At 41.9% G+C, this 17,657-nt stretch overlaps 1 protein-coding gene across 1 annotated transcript in view; it reads right to left on the bottom strand.

The window, feature by feature from the left end:
• Positions 1-5,084: 5,084 nt before the first annotated feature.
• LOC108932736 (collagen alpha-1(XIX) chain) overlaps positions 5,085-17,657 on the bottom strand; it is a 66,814-nt gene continuing 54,241 nt past the window's right edge. Inside the window, exons 28-38 of the mRNA XM_018749302.2 lie at positions 16,805-16,831; positions 15,754-15,807; positions 14,942-14,986; positions 14,716-14,760; positions 14,376-14,438; positions 13,977-14,012; positions 11,797-11,841; positions 11,047-11,199; positions 7,079-7,145; positions 5,476-5,616; positions 5,085-5,140 (exon numbers count right to left, since the gene is read on the bottom strand). Of these exons, the coding sequence (XP_018604818.2) occupies positions 5,085-5,140; positions 5,476-5,616; positions 7,079-7,145; positions 11,047-11,199; positions 11,797-11,841; positions 13,977-14,012; positions 14,376-14,438; positions 14,716-14,760; positions 14,942-14,986; positions 15,754-15,807; positions 16,805-16,831 (732 nt within the window). The remainder of the gene's footprint in view (positions 5,141-5,475; positions 5,617-7,078; positions 7,146-11,046; positions 11,200-11,796; positions 11,842-13,976; positions 14,013-14,375; positions 14,439-14,715; positions 14,761-14,941; positions 14,987-15,753; positions 15,808-16,804; positions 16,832-17,657) is intronic.

The raw sequence follows: 17,657 nt of genomic DNA, 5'->3' as shown, positions 1-17,657 counted from the left end.
TAAACAATAATACAAAATGCCATGTAAAAAGTGATATAAAAGAAGATTCAAGTACACCTGGGGAAAACAAACATGATGTAAAACCGTGCTTATGATAAATGGTCATAATTCCATTTATCATTCCAGTAAGAAACCTCAATATATACATATAGCACCAGTGTATAGAGTAATATATACAGTCTTTGTAGGAATAATCAACATATATTCCAAATAAACAATGAAAGCAGTTTTTTTTTTCCCAATTTTCCTCCAGCAACAGCAACGCAGTTGTGGGAGGGGTTTGTATTTATAGGTTTCATTCCTTTCGGAGGAAACCAAAACAATACAGTTATGTCAAAAACAGTAATTATATTTAAAACTCTTCTGCTCTGATCAGCTTTTCGACAGCATATTGAGTAGTTTCCTACTTAGGCTGAATTTGTTTTCCCAGTTCTATGCAAATAATGCTGCCATGGAGTGTGATAGTTGATAGCTAAATTTCCAGGCGATCCTGGGTTTGAGTCTAACGTTTGCACAGGATGTGCCCATATGCTTAGTTGGTGGATTATTGGCACTGGAATCTCTGGAGAAACAGTAACTTCATAAACATAAAAGTATTTTGAATATAACCCTTCTCTACAACTAATATTCTTTTTGTCATGCAATGCTTCCTGATCCGCACTTTTCATACAACAGAGAACAAAAGAGCTTTTATAGCGCTCTCTACGTCTCATGAACGCATTTAAAGATGAAAAGCAATATCACAATTTAAACGCAATGTGTTTCTCATAGAGAGAGGCTGAGAAACCCAAAAACAGCATGACTTGTAAAACTTTGCATGTAACATTATATACTGTATATTCCATGAATAATTAATTTTCTCTTTTGCAACTGAATTTTACCTTGAAGAATTTATAGTTGATGTGCAGAAAACTATGACAAGTCAACTAAAACCTGTTACTCAGCCTCAAGAAAAGAATTTGCTTTTAAGACAACTATGATCCAGACAAGAAAAGCCTAATGTGTGAATATTTTCAGAAAGTCTCCTTTAAGTTCTAAAAAGGCTGAAAGCAAATTCATACATGGAATGCTATGGGTAAGGTAAGGAGCTTAAAATAATAACTTTAAATAATGAAACCTTAAACAGTAAGGGATCTTACTTTGATGCAGTGTAAATGAATAAGACAACCCCCAACAGAACAGATGAGTCCCATGTGAATTGAGACACTTTTTTCTCTTTCACTGAGGATAATGGCGAGGTGACACTTATGACCTCTAAGATTTCCGATGGGGCCTCAAAGGGCCAAAGTCTTGCCCCTGGGTGTCTATTTTCTGAGCTGGATGGGTAAAGCGGGGGGCTCGCTTACTGGGCTCCTAGCCGTTCCGCCGATGGTGGGGGGTGTAGTTGGCACAGTCACTGGGGTTACACCTCCCATGTGGCCCTTGAGGCCCAGGTTGCCCCTGTAATCCTTCCCCAGGCAAACCTGTATAGGCAGGAGAACAAATCTCATTTCTTCTTCACTTGTGATAAAATAAGACAGAAATGAAAATGATGCAAATTACCATGTAAATGAGGTCTTTTAAGTTTATTTATTTGATGGTCATTCTCATATTAGGAATTCTGTTAGATTTATTGTCTAAATGAGCGAAACACATTCTGCGATACCCTCCTGCAAAATCATCAAAACCCGAATGAAGCGCTATGCAACAAAGCAATGACATTTTATCGGGCCGCGACAAAAAATCAGTAGCAATAAACTAAATTGGTTATGTCAGCTCTGCTCCTTTGAATAACAGATTGGCTTTTCAGGAGATCTGGTGCTCATTAATTTCATTATGAGCCATTGCGTTGCCTTTGCTATCTAAATGAAAGGTTAAATTATAAACATGGATCACAATCCACATTCCTTTGCTGCATATGTTTTTCAGATTTAATTCATGAAAAAAATGTAATAAAGAAAAGGATCAGGTTTACAGGAGACATGCCAAACGATACACTCTCACATTATAACAAAGTTTTTGTAGCCACATTTATTTAATACAATTGATCGACTATTAGGATATACCTTCTATTCAGATGAAAAGTCAGCCATGGATGCTACTGATGTGTGTAAAAACATAAAACTCAAAACTGGGACAAAAGTTAAAATACAAAGTAAAATTCCATGATTATTGTTACTAACCATTAATTTACTCAATTTTTTACCTGGAGGGCCTGTTGGACCTGGTGGTCCTGGAATCCCCAGTCCCATCTGACCCCTCTCTCCTTTCTGACCACGGTACCCTGCAATTTAATACAAAACAGTTTAAAATGTATACAACAGAATGCTGTTTTGTGTAGAGATGGGTTAGTATCAATGCACACCCATATTTTTATAAGCCAAATTTATGGTCTTTCCTACACTTTGGCCATGGTCAACTACAAGGAAACTCTGGTCCCATGCATTTATAACGTATGACTTATTAATTTATATCAGTGAATTCCAGAGGAAATTGATGATGACAAAAAGCAATCCTACAAATAAATATTAGGACACAACACAACATTCGTGTTGCTTCATGCAGAAAACACATAGACAGAGATCCACAAATCTGACAACCTCAATGGTGCCGTTGCACTTCTCAGTTTAACAGAAAAAGAAAAACAAATCTGGGAGTGCTATTTTCTCCATAACTAATCATCATATCAGGAAAGACAGTCTGTTAGAATATATTCAGATATGCAGGTGCGTGTGTGTGTGTGTCTGTCACACTGTCATAAACGGCGAACTGCCGGTCGGCCACAAGCACAACAGAAGAGATGGACACACGCATGCTCAGCTGCTCCTTCGAACCCAGTTCCCACACAACTGCTACAAGAGCGCCTCTACTGTTCATACTGTGGGAGAGCACTCCAAGCCACGGTAGCACTGTACCTGCCGAGTCAACTCAGTGTGTAGCGAGCAAGTGCGGGTTATCGAGTGGCGTCTCACTCGTGCGCCAGCACAGACTGTGCACTTAAACACACTAACACAGCAAGAGGGTGTGTACTGCTGCACAGAATGCAATGACAAAATGGGCATTACACTTGCAGAAAATTCAAGAAAAAACTGAGTACACAAATATTAAAATAAGTGTTAATGAGCACATTAAAAAAATAAAAAAAAACAATTTAACAAAAATTAATGTTTTTTGATTGTCTCAATACCTCTTTCGGTTTAATCTTCGGTCAAATTTGTTTGAATCAATTTCATGGCTTTTAAGATGCATGCCTAAATTTAAACCATAGTCATAGCTTGGAATATTTTTTTTCCATTTCAGAGACACAGCTGTAATACATCCAGAAAGAATAGTCATATTTAAAATTGCTTTCAAACTTTTAAAAAAAGAAGAAGGAAATTTCAATATCTTTTTGAGCACCAAGATCTTATTGAACACTCTCTCCTTAAAAATATCATGGCCAAATAAAGGTTTTTCAACATCTAGATGTCAACAATGCATATGAATTTTCCATATATATATGTATATATATATAAATATATACGTAAACATACAGAAACTCCTGATTACAGTAACAGTAGAGAAGGCAAAAAGGTATGGACCTTTCATGGTCAATATAAAACAAACAAGTTTCCAGAACAGAATTTGAATATCATGACATATCCATATTTCTTATATACAAGGTTCATGTTTATGAGTAGTGTCTTGCATAGAAAATATCCAGCTCTCAGCAAAGAGAATCTTCATTAGTTATAATGCACAAAATCCAAACAAAGATGGTATGCAGATAATCCTTTAATAAATAATTAGTATCAGATTTTATATATTCCTAGTATAATTTTCAGACTTTGCACCTTATATAAGCCTATTTGAAATTCAGTTTAATGTCACAGAGAGCTCTGCCCATTGACTTGTTGCAGATAAAACAGCAGCAATAAAGTAAAACAGGAATAATAAAAATGAAAATCAAAACTCGGTAGATGGCCACGGCTCACGGGTTGTATTCATTCTTCAGATCCAGAATATAGATTTTATGGATTTCCTTTATTGAGGAGGTGAAAGCCCCTGTGGGGGTGTCTGCCACAGTAGTAGAGACACGTTTTGTAAATGGCCATGGATTTCACCGGAGAAACCTTTCCTCCATCAACCTCTTGTTTTGTCACGTTCAAAAGCTTGACTTCACATTCCAAGGGTAGGACCAGCATTTTTTTGTCTTGTGATAAAATTCTTAAGGACTTAAATTTTTCCCCAAACCAGTTGTCGAGCAGGAGTGCGTAAATTACTCAGAATAAATGAACACAGTGTACATTGCAACATACAAGAAACTGCCACATGCACACACAAAAATTGCCACCAAAATTCATTTTACCGCTGTGGTGCAGCACCAGTGTTGAACAGTGACGAGTATATTGGTTTCATAAAGCAAGAGAAATAATTTTGATTTATGTTATATTTAATAATCTAACAAGTTTCTCTAGGATTCCACAGTAAACGGTTTCGATTGCAGTCACTTGCAATGCCAGGGTTACACAGTAGGTAGCGCTCTGGGGCACTCAGACATCAGGTTCAAGTCATCTGTAGCTTGAAAGGTCGAACCGTTGCAGAAAATGGTTAATAATATGGTGGGATATATGAGCAGTGAGACGGCCAGTCAACCAAGTTGGAAGAATGAAGGTCGTCCTTTTCCTCAGCTACGCTCCTTATTTTTTGTTTTATTCGAAAGCTGTTTCCCGGGGCGCATGATATCACGCAACTTTTGTTGCATGTCCATCCACACTGATATTACATCCCCTCATTCTCTGACATCCCTTCATTTGTCTTCATAACTCCCCTTGCACCTTCGGCAGTTGCGGCGCTTCCCGGCCCTCGGATTGCACTGATACGTGTTGCTTCTGGGGAAAAGAATATTACCGACGATTCTTGGGCCTCATATCCGTCGCTCCTCGAAAACGTTTCAGCTGTCTCCTCTCTTCCTTCAGAATTCACAAAGGGAGGAAAGCACTCTCAGGGGCCCCCCATTACTTTTTAATTCTTCCTCTGCTGACTCCATGTCCTCGCCCCCAACACCAGCGGGCCAGAAGGACCATCATGTGATCTGTTGCCTGTTCCACAAATGGGCTCCGATCTCAGAACACACTGGGGTCAATAAGAAGAGTGCTGAGCTCCCTGATGTCATGGACAACTTTGAAGGTAAAGGGAAGCTACCACATGGCTAGAGAAACCGGTTAAACACCCAGCTTGCTGCCGCTCACCATGTATCTTCAAACACCAGTTTCACACTTCTGCCAAGGATAATGGAGAGCAAAACCCAAAAACAAAGTAAAATAAAAATAACTTTCACTTACGAAAAAAAGTCACTTGCGTTAAGATTTACGATGTGCCACAGTTGAGGTAGGGGTTTGATTAGAGTTAAATTCTGTTAAAAGGGAGGGGTAGCAGAGATGGTTACAGCTGCAAGCAGTACTGGAGGGGGTGAGGGGTCCACCTTGTTTTAGGCTCTCAGCTTTTGTCTCATACCTTGAGGGCCTGGAGGACCAGGTTCTCCGGGAGGCCCCGGTGAGCCGTCATTGCCTGGGGGGCCAGGAGGCCCTTGACGGAACTGAGCTGCCAGGATGGCTGCTGGCGTCTTGGCCTGCAGGGCTTGACTAGACAGCCGCTCTGCAAAGTACAACATAGAGCCTGAGGACTACGGGATGTAGGAGGTCAATTAAATCAGAGCAGTTCCTCAGAGGCATATCATGTATGGCATAATTTCTGCTTATAAACGAAGGACTATACAGTACCAGTTGAAATGTAAAACACTGAAAATTACTAGGATTTCATTTTCTCTCAATGTGGTGGAATAAGCTCCCTCTCCAATCAGAACTGGTGAATCTCTCCTAACACACACACATTTTCTGAACCGCTTGTCCCATACGGGGTCACGGGGAACCGGAGCCTACCCGGTAACACAGGGCGTAAAACCGGAGGGGGAGGGGACACACCCAGGACGGGACGCCAGTCCGTCACAAGGCACCCCAAGTGGGACTCAAACCCCAGACCCACGGGAGAGGAGGACCCGGTCCAACCCACTGCACCACCGCACCCCCATCTTTCCTAACATTCATGAAAAATCTCAAAAACACATCTTTCAGATTCACTTCTCCCCTGATCTCCTGTGCTCGAAAAACGTGTTCGGTTACCGGTTTAAAAAACTCTGTATGCAACTACTCACGTAATGTGCACTTGGTTTATACAGTGGTATGTGACAACCTGGCTGTACTCAAAAATCACAAGTCTGCATCTAGATCTGTCTGTACATTGATGTACTGCTCTAAGATGCAGGTCACTTGGTAGAGAAACATCTGCTGAATGAATAAATGTCAATGTAAATTTAAAAAAAAATATTTCTGTCAAGTGTGATCAAACTTTTAAGTTCAATTTGTCCATCACTTTCAGTCTTTGCTAGGCAGTTCTTGCATGGCTTTGAGGTGCATTTCGGGTCTCCGTTTTACTGAAGAATGAAGGACTACCCAACTAGAAATCCTGATGGAATGACATGTTTCCAAAGTGTACTATGATAGCCATTGTTTGCTGATGTTGGCAAGAACTTGGTTAAGATCAACACCTCAATGACTAGCAAAGCAGCTCCAGATCCTGACACCGCACCTTCATGCTGGACAGTCGGAACCACACACACAATTCATCCCCTCTGTTATCTACAAATACCAATAGGACTGAAGTATATAAAATTTTTGCTCAATGGTCCATGAAACTGACTTACACCCCTGAAACATCTAGTTTCTGTTTTGGGATTAGGCAAATGTGATTTCTTGCAGATTCTCACATATTTGACTGGGGCGGCTGGTAGCATAGTGATTAGAGCTGCTATGTTTTGACCCAAAAGGTTGCAGTTTTGAACTTCACCTCCAGCTGTAGTACCCTTGAGCAAGAGACTTACCCTAAATTGCTCCAGTAAAATTACCCAGCTGTATAAATGGGTAACTAGTTGTAAGAACCTTAACGGTATAAGTTGCTTTGGAGAAAAGTATCAGGTAAATGTATGATAACGGAAAAAAATTGACCCTGATGAGCAACTGATAGTATGTAGGTACATTTTATCACAACAGATGTGTCCTACCTTCAAATACTCGTAAAACTTCTTTTTGGATAAACCTTTTGATTTCCTCCATGGCTTCGGCATCGTTCTGTGAAAACACGAAACAGATGAGAACGCCACCAACACGTGTGCAGCGCAATGCGAGCACGTAAGCTTGGCACCTCAGGAGCTCATGTTTAATTCAGCCATTGCATGGCTGGTTTTCTATATGGGGGATAAAAACAAATTGTGCCATCATTATTCCTCCACTCCAGTGGTATCTATTGCACCTTTGAGATGTAGAAGCTGTAAGTTTGAGAAGCACTGCTGTTCGAAATGAGATTGCTCTGAAATTCCCTTTCTCTGCTTCGGATCTCCTTTTTGAACATTTTCCTGCTGACTGTTTATGCAAATAGCCTGAAGTTGCGGCGTACATTTCTACTGTAGCTCAGAAATGTAAAAGATAATGTAAGGGAATTTATGATAATCTCATTCCATACTTTACAGAACCTCATAGTGCTCAGGTCCATTATGGGAATAAAATAATTCAGGTCTCTGAATAACCATGCTTTCTTCTTATCACAACAATGAAATATTTATATAGTCCCTTTTCTTCAAAGGGCCTTACTGTACTAAAGCACATGCAATTCAAATCACCCTTCAGCCAAGTCTAGAATTCAGACTGGTGCTCTTATGCGCTCGCTTTAGTCCAGAGCTACTATACTCATCAAATCTGAGCTCAAGAAAAGCCAGAGCAGATTGTAGTACAGACCGCTACCTGTCAATATATATAAAACTCACATAAATAAAATGCAAAAACAATTTGATGCTGACCAACTATTTTGCGTCACATTTTAAAAAATCTTTTATTCAATTTCAGGAACAGGCAGCATAAATAAATAAGTGAAACTGTGGCACAGAGGGGAGCACTGGTGCCTCGTAACTTCTGGTTAGTGGGTTTGGACCTGGGTTCAAATCAGTCTGTGTGGTGTTTAGATGTTCTCCCTGTGTTTGGATGTGCTTCACTTTCCACCCTCAGTCCAAAGACAGTCACACATGCAAACACCACATTACCCCAAATGTTTGCATGTGTGAGAAAATGATTCTGTGTGCCTGCCCTGCTATATGATTACCAGTCTGTGGCATACCCTATCCAGTACCCTCTATTTCCAGGATAGACTCTCAACCACTGTGACCCACTCATGAAAAGTAGTTATTGATAATAAAAAATATTTATAAAGACAAACGTAATAATGATAGTCACCGCTAGACGCTTTGAGGTTATTAAAGCGTAGAACAGAAAGTGTGCCTCTTTTTCAACAGTGTAATAACACAGTACATTAGTGCTGAAGCTGTACTGTTAATTTATTCTATTTCAAGGTCCACATTTGATTAAATAAAGGAAACATGAAGGGTGGCATAATGGCACAGCGAGTAGTGCTGCTGTCTCACAGTGCCTGGGTGGCATGAGAGAATGTGGGTTTGATCCCTGCTCAGTCTGTGTGGAGTTTGCATGTTCTCCCCGTGTCTATGTGGATTTTGGCTGGGTGCTCTGGTTTCCTCTCACAGTCCAAAGACATGCTATTGAGGTTCCCCCATAGTGTGTGAGTGAGAGAGAGTGTTTCACTGATGTGTGGATGAGTGATCCATTGTAAGTAGTGTATCTAGTGGTGTAAGTCACCTTGGTGAATAAGGTGTGTGGGCTAGTAACACTACATCATATCCATTTTAAGTTGCTTTGGAGAAAAGCATCTGCTACGTGAATAAATGCAAACATACTTTATTACCACAAATAGTCCTGACACACTTTTTTAATAGGTTGCCTTCAATAAAAAAGCAACTTTCTTCAGAACATTCCTTCTATCATCTGTGAAGACCGTTAGAAAGCTCTCAATAACTGTTCTCAGGTTATAACATTTTTAACTGTGCAATGCATCACCGAAGATATTCATGACTGCATACCATTTCATATTTTACAAATACCATGCCTCATTTTTCCACCGGTACTGTGGCCTCTGAAGTGAGTTAGGGGTAAATTTACAATGCAAATTGCTATTGCAGCAAGTCAGCATTAAAATGTTTATGGATTTATTTATTATTTACTCAAAAATTATATTTTTGCCGAACCTGTGATAAAAAGAAAAGAATTTTGTATGCATTTACATATATCACACATAACGTATCTTTAGGGCTGTTCAAAATGAATAAAAATTACTCTGAAGTCTTTAATTGGAGTGAAGTGTGTGTGTGTTCATTGATGTCATTTGATTGAGGTCCGAAATATTCAAAAACGTTTCCTAGCATGATGAAAGGACAAAAAACATATTTTATACGTAAAGGTTTAGAATTCTTGAATAGTAATAAGACAGGTGTTTGGCTGAGTGTCTGAATCGCCTGAGGCTGCTCACAACAATTTTCTCCATCTCATTGACAATCAGCCTCTAAAACACCACATTAATATCAGATTCAACTGTAGATACACATTTTTACATGTCACATCTCTAATATTAAATAAGCTGTATGTGTAGCTATATGTACGCATGCGGGTGTGTATGTTTGCCACTATCATTTATAATTGAATATAAATAATTGCAAATAGGGGGCGCAGTGGTGCAGCGGGCTTGGCCGGGTCCTGCTCTCTGGCGGGTATGGGATCGAGTCCCGCTTGGGGTGCCTTGTGATGGACTGGCGTCCCATCCTGGGTGTGCCCCCTCCCCCACCAGCCTTATGTCCTGTTTTGCCGGGTTAGGCTCCGGCTCCCCACGACCCCGAATGGGACAAGTGGTTTCAGATGATATGTGTGTGTAATTGCAAATAAATGCTTAAATCTGCAGTGTAAAAAACCAGTGTTGATTTAATATTGATTTCCGTCTGATTTTTTTCTGATTTCTTTTTGTACTTCTTGAACTCTGTAAACATGGGGCCCTGCTTATGATCCCATGGAACTGAATGCAAATTGACGACTCTTGTAACGGCGAGGAAAGTGATGCACGGCCGAGCCACTACACGACACGACCAGACGTCTTGTTAGCTTTCTATTTTCGACCAGGCGGGCTACTCTTTTCAACAAACCTATTTTGTTTTCAGCAAATAATGTGACCCTTCCCCAGGGTCCTGTTTAACATGTTAACGACCTCATTCATTACTATCATTAGGAACCTGGATTAACGCGGAGGGGAGAGGCTGTACTTCACATGCTAATGGCCACAAGAACAACAATATAATTGGCCCACACAATAGCTCATTAGCATTCAGTGTACAGAACACACTCCACATTATGCGAGCGCTCTGGGGAAAGAAAACCAAACATTATAATCTAACAGTGGAATCTGGTGTACAAGTCCATTTTCTGGACTTCCACAGAGGCCACAAAAAACCTAATGCACCCAGAAAGACAAACAGCAAAACCATTCAGTCGTTTCAGAACATTAGGTCTAAAACATGCAGTGCATTATATTTTTCACGTTAGCGTTACTCCAGTAAGTGCCTGTGCTTTCATGTGTAAATGTTGTGATGCAGATCAAATATTAAGATGACACGTAACATGGTATTATCATGGGAGGACTGGATTTACAGGATTACCGGAAAGATTTTGAACTGAACAGGAAAGGTGCTGTGTGTTCGTATGTGGCGTCTCGGCTTGGGCGTTATGTAATCCGTGCGTTTCGTGCACGACATCGACAAGCCGGGGTGATTGCTTATCTCGAGCGAGAAGGTGCGGGAGCGTTTCTCTGGGATGGTGGGCACTGGGGTGTCCCAAGTCCCCTGCACCCTTCACGTGCCAGCTGTATCATTTTGCACCTGGGGCTGTGGCAAAGTGGCGATGAGATGGAGAGAGATGGGCATGGACACCGTATTCCGTTGGTGGTTGTCGTTGGGTGGGGAATGTGCTCCAATGTGCAGTGTACACATGCACAATTCGGCGTGGCCCGGCGGAGATGAGTGGAGCCCCCGTGTTTTATTGTGTGGTTACAGAAGTGCCATGAGCTCGAGGGTGTCTGTCTGCATACCAGTAGGCCTGCAGAACCTTTGGTCCCTGGGGGGCCAGGATCTCCCCTGGGTCCTGGGGGTCCAGTTGGTCCCTTTGGCCCGAGGTTTCCCTTTTCCCCTTGTCTTCCCCTCTCTCCTTGAACTCCCCTTTCTCCCGGAATCCCGGGGTCCCCCTGCAACAGGAGACCAAAAAAACAATTGGAAATAACTCCTCAAATCAGCAGTTACTACTCTTGGTGGATCACAGAAAACAACTGTGTAATTCATATCTCACTGTAGGCTTTGAGCATCTCTTCAATCTACAAATTCAGTATTTTGCAAAAGTCTGGTTATGTATCCTCTGAAAATTCAGAAACTCTGAAGCAAACGGAACACAGTACATTCAAACCTAAATGTCACAATGAGAATATAAAGTATCCATACAAAGTAAATCAAAACGCATTTACTGAAAGAATAACTGTTATGCCAAAGATTTACTTTCCGTAGACATTATGGAAATTAAGGGCCATGTACAAGACATTCATATAAACATTGTTTGTGTTTTCAGCAACGGCTGCTTATGGATTTATGGCCAATTACACGGCTCCAGCAGAAGAGCTCAGCTACTGACAGCTGGGTTAACCAAAGAGCATTATTTTGCATTTCCGACATGCACAGATTAAAGGGTAACAGGCTGTCATAGCGGTTAAGGAACTTGACTCGTGACCACCGAGTGGCAAGCTGAAACCTTCTGAAGAGGACTAAAGAATGCACATTATATAAGGTCTTACACGTTCCCCTTTGGACCCTCGGTCTCCAGGTCTACCTGTTGCTCCCTGTGTGTGGAGAGAAAAGCAAAAGAGATTACACATTCGTTCACCCGAAGGCCTTTTCTGAAATGCTCTGTCAGTCACGGGGATGCTCCCACAGAGCCACAAGTGCCACTTCATAATTGGATCTCCGGAATGAAGGCGACCATGGGGCCGAGACCTTTGCCCACGATCCCACCGCTGTAAGTCCACATTCTTTTCTTTCTCTGCTCTTCGGTCTATTTTTTCTCTCTGGATTTTGACAATATAAACCCGATGCCCCCGCCTGCTATCACACTCCCCCCTTGCCATGCCGACCCTCTCTGGTTGAACAAAAGAGATTTTTTTATTGTGTCCCATTACTGATCCCCTCTCCTTTCCCCAGTTTTATGTTTTAATAATTGGTTGAGAACTTTGGCACTGCTTGTGAGGCTGCTGGCAGACAACATTTCTTCTGACCCAATGCCCCTTCCCAGCGGATCATGTGTGGCGGGAATCGCATAAATCCACACAACTCACCTAGTCGAGACAAGTTTTCAAAATTGTTCTCTCTTCTGAAGGGGATTAGGGACATAGAATCACCTTAAATACTTTGCTGTTTTTAGTGGTTTTAATCGTAACAGTTGACCAGCGGCTTATAGTTAGACTAAATGCCAGTTGCTCTCTATGGACCAGGCTGAAAACCAGCTCAAGATTGCCTTCTATTGCACCCCTGCAGGGATGGGGTGGGGGGAGAGGGGGGTCCAACCATGTGAAATACAATCATTCATTAGGTGGCCTCGAAATGGACCTCTCCTTTTGACCGTATTCACATCTGCCTGATTTCACCTCTGCGCCAGGAGGCTTCCTCAAAACAGTCGACGCGGTGCTTAGAATGCTCATCGCATCCACGGAATCGCACGTCCCCGGTGCTCTTTCCGAAGCTCAGAGGCAGCCTGCTACGGAAGAACGAAAATGAAACGTAGCAAGATGTGACTCCTTCCGCTGACTAGGTGGCACTGTTGCTCCACCATTTGGAAACTGCTCAGGAACGCATCATCCAATAATAAAAAAAAAATGCTTAAGATGAGCCCTAGTTGCTGCAGATGGAGAAGTCACATTGTTTAAGATGAATAACATGTCAGCGGAAACAACTGAAATAATGATGAAGTGTCTTGAATCTGAGGTGTCACTGAGACACAATGACACCTAGACGTGAAGCATAACCTCCTGCCTATTTTTTTGAGTGGTTAATTGGCAGCAACGTTTTAAACATGGTTATGTTTATCCGATGTGTCACCCTGTGCGTCACCCTATGTCCGATCATCAATCGTTCAATCGATCAAAGCGGTTTTTCACGATGGAGAGTATGTTCCATGCTACTTAGAATACAGAAGCGAAAAGCATTTGAAACACAAAAGTACATAGACACTGCATAAGAAATCAATAATTACTATTAAATAAAAAGAAATAAATTCTTGGAGATGGTGGAACAAATTTCAAATCTGCAAGATTTTAATGCAGTGAAAATTCCCCAAAAAACTGATGTATAGAGCGAGAATAGCAACAAGCAAAGGGTTTAATAATAACAGGCCAAGGGCTTAATAACAATAATTCAGAGAGAACAGCAAAATAAAAAGTACTGTGCACACTTGTAGGCCAAGTTTTATACCTCCTACAGTAGTGGACTTTTAATACAAGGTCAGTAAAGCTTTTACTTTTCACAGCATTTGAAATCGGCAAGATACATTTCTGGGCATTATCTTTGAAAGCCCAAAATTACAGCTGTGTCGCTCTGTAATGATGGCCAGCAGGAATGACCCCATTGTATTGGAGGCGCTTGCCGTTGGGGGCGGGGTCTGATGACGGAGAAACAAACAGGCAGGGAGTCCACTTATCAAATTGATCTGCCCTTAGCCAGCAGGAGACGAGACACCAATCAATCTCTCATTTAGACCATCTGTGAGTGGGGTAGGCAGGGGGGGAAGAGTACGATGTGCGCCAGAACTTTGCTGGCTCAAATTCGAGGAAGTTGCCAGAGGTTGGCTACAATAAGTGAGCAAAGCCGTCTGTAAAAACATCGATACCCAGGGAATATTTAGTCAGGGTCAAAGCCTCATCTTTTTCCCAGGTATTTGTTCTACATGCAGATCTACTAGTGTTATATTTATGTCTTTTCTTACCTCATATCCAGGGATTCCATCCTTTCCAGATCTTCCCTGTGAAATTGTACAAATTATAAGTAATGAAAAATATTCTCATTAGTACATACATGCTGCTCCAGGCAGTGCACCTTCATTAAAAATATAGCAGGAACAGTTTGACCTTTAACAGCAACATCTAACCTAACTGACTACATTAAAGCCTAAAGTTGGTTTTGTCTTTAACATACTGAGTTGGTGAAGCTTAAGGATTTATTGCAGAGTCGATATTCTTTATCGATATTGCTGGAATTAGCACGTAGGCTACTTGTAACCGTGATGCCACAGCATGAGAGCGTCGTCATGAATGACATTGATCTTGGCTCTTTAGATAAATGTGCTCAGTGGGAAGGTGTAAATCAAAGCAGTGGGGGTCCTTACGGGAGCACCAGGCGGTCCCTCAGGACCAGGGAATCCTGTCTCCCCCACAGGGCCTCGCTCTCCCTGCCGGAGGACAAACATTGCACGCCATCAATCTCAAGAGGAAACAGATGAGGCCCAACAATGGCAGCTACCCCCAAATCCACTAAGCATACGCAGAGGTAAATAAAAAGGTCATTTTATCAAATGAGCGAAATAAAGTTCCAGTCACAGGGCAGGCTTGATGATGAAGTGAAATCACTTAAGGGGATCAGGGAATCTGACAATTACACTAAACAATGGGGGGTTATTAAGAAAGAAATGGAGGTTAAATGATAATGGAAAGACTTGAGAAACTCACTGGCTCCCCTGGGATTCCTGCCTTTCCGGGAACACCCGGCTTCCCCTGTAGAAACATCAAGGAGGGACAAAATTGGCCGAAGGCACTCTTCATGCTATTAAGCACACTAACATAAGAATAATGGAAATGAAATTGGTGTGATACAACAAATGTTTGTAGAGAAGAGCTAAGGACACTTCCAAGAATGGTATTCGGAACGTTGAAGGAAAAGGGCAGGAACACTTACAGGTGGACCAGGTATTCCTGGGCTGCCGGGCAAGCCTGGGTCTCCCTGGAAGAAAATGTGGATATCTTTACGGCATGTCGGTTAACGACATAGACCTTTAACCTTGTAGGTTGCAAGTTCAAATCTCATTCCCTACACTAATGTAGAACCCCTGGATAACAGAGCAGAACTTTTCCAGTAAAACACTGCACTGTTCGAACAGATAAAAAGAAGGTTCTTGGGGAAAAAAAAATCAGCTATGAAAGAAAATAATAAAGAAATGGCACTAGAGCATATCATTTGGAGTTAGCATAGCACATCTTCTTCCTTAGCTTAGCGCAGAGTTCACCTCAAAAAACAAAACACTAAACCCATTATCAGTGCTCTCTGAAGGCTGTGTTCTGAGAAGCGTGAATGTGTAGGCAGGTTCCATCTCTCAAAGGGACAGGATCTTTTCAGAAACAGGAACGGTGCCTGCTGGCAGCCACAGTGCACGCTGGGAAATGTATTAGCATATACATTAGCCAGTCAGCTATATACCCTCCCCGCCAGGAGTGCATCTTGCTGACAGTCTTAATGGAAAGACTTAGACAAACAAACGCATGCTGACTCAGTTGTGGGAGGCCCATTTTTGCTTGGGATTTGCCAAAATTAGGCAGTGAAAAGACCGCCGTGGAATCCCTGAGCAATCCCAGCATCTCACTTGATGTGAAAAAGACAAACAAATCTATACCGTTAAATTTGCTGAGGAAATGCCTCGTGACCTGTTCCAGAGCTTATCTGGTTCGTGCAGGATTAGTGATTTGTCAGGTGTTGCATTTTCTGGGTCCTACCTTGGCACCGGGCAGTCCCTCCAGTCCTGGCAAACCCATGGGCCCTGGTTCACCCTGCCAAAATGACATATGGCATTTACCTCTACTCATAAATGTAGGAGTGGGTAGATAACTAGACAGACATCAGACTATAGTTAAAGAGTCCCCCTCCATCGAGGCTACATATCCCAGAGCGGGGCTAGACAGCTATGGCGCTTTCTGGACAGGATAACTTCAAGATTTATCGTCCTCTTTCAATTACGATAGGACCAAGGCATGGAATGTTGTGCCAGATTGACTTTCCATCTTGTTTAATGACTCCTTGTGATGGTATGCGACATTGCCGATTGAAGAAAAGACAAGAAGCCTAACGGAAAAGTAGAGACGAATGTGTTGCCGGAAGGCCCCGGAAGGAGCTCATCCAGCCCCTGTCTCAGGACTCGATTAAACTTCACATGCAAGTGATCAGGTGTGACACAGATGTATGCCAGCCTAATTGTCGCACATGTAGATTGTCACGAATAACAGCGTGTGGCCGTGGGGGAAAATCAGGAGGCGAAAGTGATCAGCTGCGAGACGGATTGGGGCAATTTGGAGACGGGCTACTGGGCCGCTGAGACAATTTATTCAAATGTCAAATTAACATCCCAGGTGAAAAATTGCCCCGCAACAAAACAATAAAAAAGCAATTGCTCCCGCAAGGACAGAGAATTCAAGTTGATATTCTGCGAATGCCATTGTTCTTGTTGTTAAGCCAACGGAGACTTATGGGAATTTTCAATATACGGGAACACAGGGGCTTATGGGTACACACTGTCATGAATCGTGTATGAACTCGATCTAGCATAGAGAATCCAGTCCATTTTTTGTCATGCAGAGCAGTGACATCTACTGAGTCTAAATTTTCACACTCAGGTTTATTGAGCTCTACTCTAAGGGAATTGGAGACAGAATTCTAAGTGAGCAACTGACCAAATGTCATTGAATAGAGAATGGAAAACTTGTATTAAATTTAAAAACAGAATGGAATGCACTGTAAAATTTTAACAATATAATTGAGAAATGAACTTACAGGTCTTCCCTCATCTCCTTTGGGCCCCTGTGGAACAAATACAGGTAATTAAAATGAATAAGCCAGTAAGTTATTTAAGATATACAGAAAAATCACCCATGGCGGCATGCATTGGGTTTCACTGAGAGCATTAAATAATTTAGCCGGGTGTTATTTTTGGCGATAAGGGCTGTGATTAGACTGCGTGAAAATATCCAGCTTCTCAGAGTTTTCTTAAAACAGGTGGTGGAGCTTTGATTGACTGACCTTTAAAAATAACCTCACTGGAAATTACAGGGCTACTCTCCAGCTTGGGAAATTTTTTCTTATTAATAAGAGGGTAAAACAGGTGGTATGTCTGACACTTATGCTCTGTGTCCAGCTCAGTCATGTCTTACCATAATTACTGCAGCACTAACTTCATTAGCCTTCCCTCTGCCTTGTGCCCCCTTTAACTAACACGGAGCTCCTCTCATTGTCCTGTCCTATCTTATCACATTTAATCTTGCTCTCTCTCTGCTAAACCACTCCTAGATCTTCACACTCAGGGCAATTAATGGTCTCTTTAGACCCAAACTTTTAAAACAAAACTTCAAAACCCTTTGTATACTCTGTTATTTATTCTTTTAGCTACCGCTTTTCTGCAAAGAGACTCACAAGATTTACCCACTTACAGCTGGGTAATTTATTACCAGAGTAATTCAGGGTAAGTTCAAGAGACGTTCAAGACTGAGAGCAGTACAGTACGCAGCACGGTGGCACAGTGAGTAGCACTGCTGTCTCACTGTGTCTGGGTGGTGTGAGGGGGTGTGGGTTTGATCCTTGGCACTCTGGTTTCCTCCCACAGTCCAAAGACATACTGTTCAGGTTCACC

Source organism: Scleropages formosus, chromosome 4 (genome assembly GCF_900964775.1).
Source record: "Scleropages formosus chromosome 4, fSclFor1.1, whole genome shotgun sequence".
In the NCBI taxonomy this organism is placed as follows: Eukaryota; Metazoa; Chordata; class Actinopteri; order Osteoglossiformes; family Osteoglossidae; genus Scleropages; species Scleropages formosus.
Note: the sequence above shows the minus strand (reverse complement) of the source record. Positions and strands in the feature narration are given on the sequence as shown.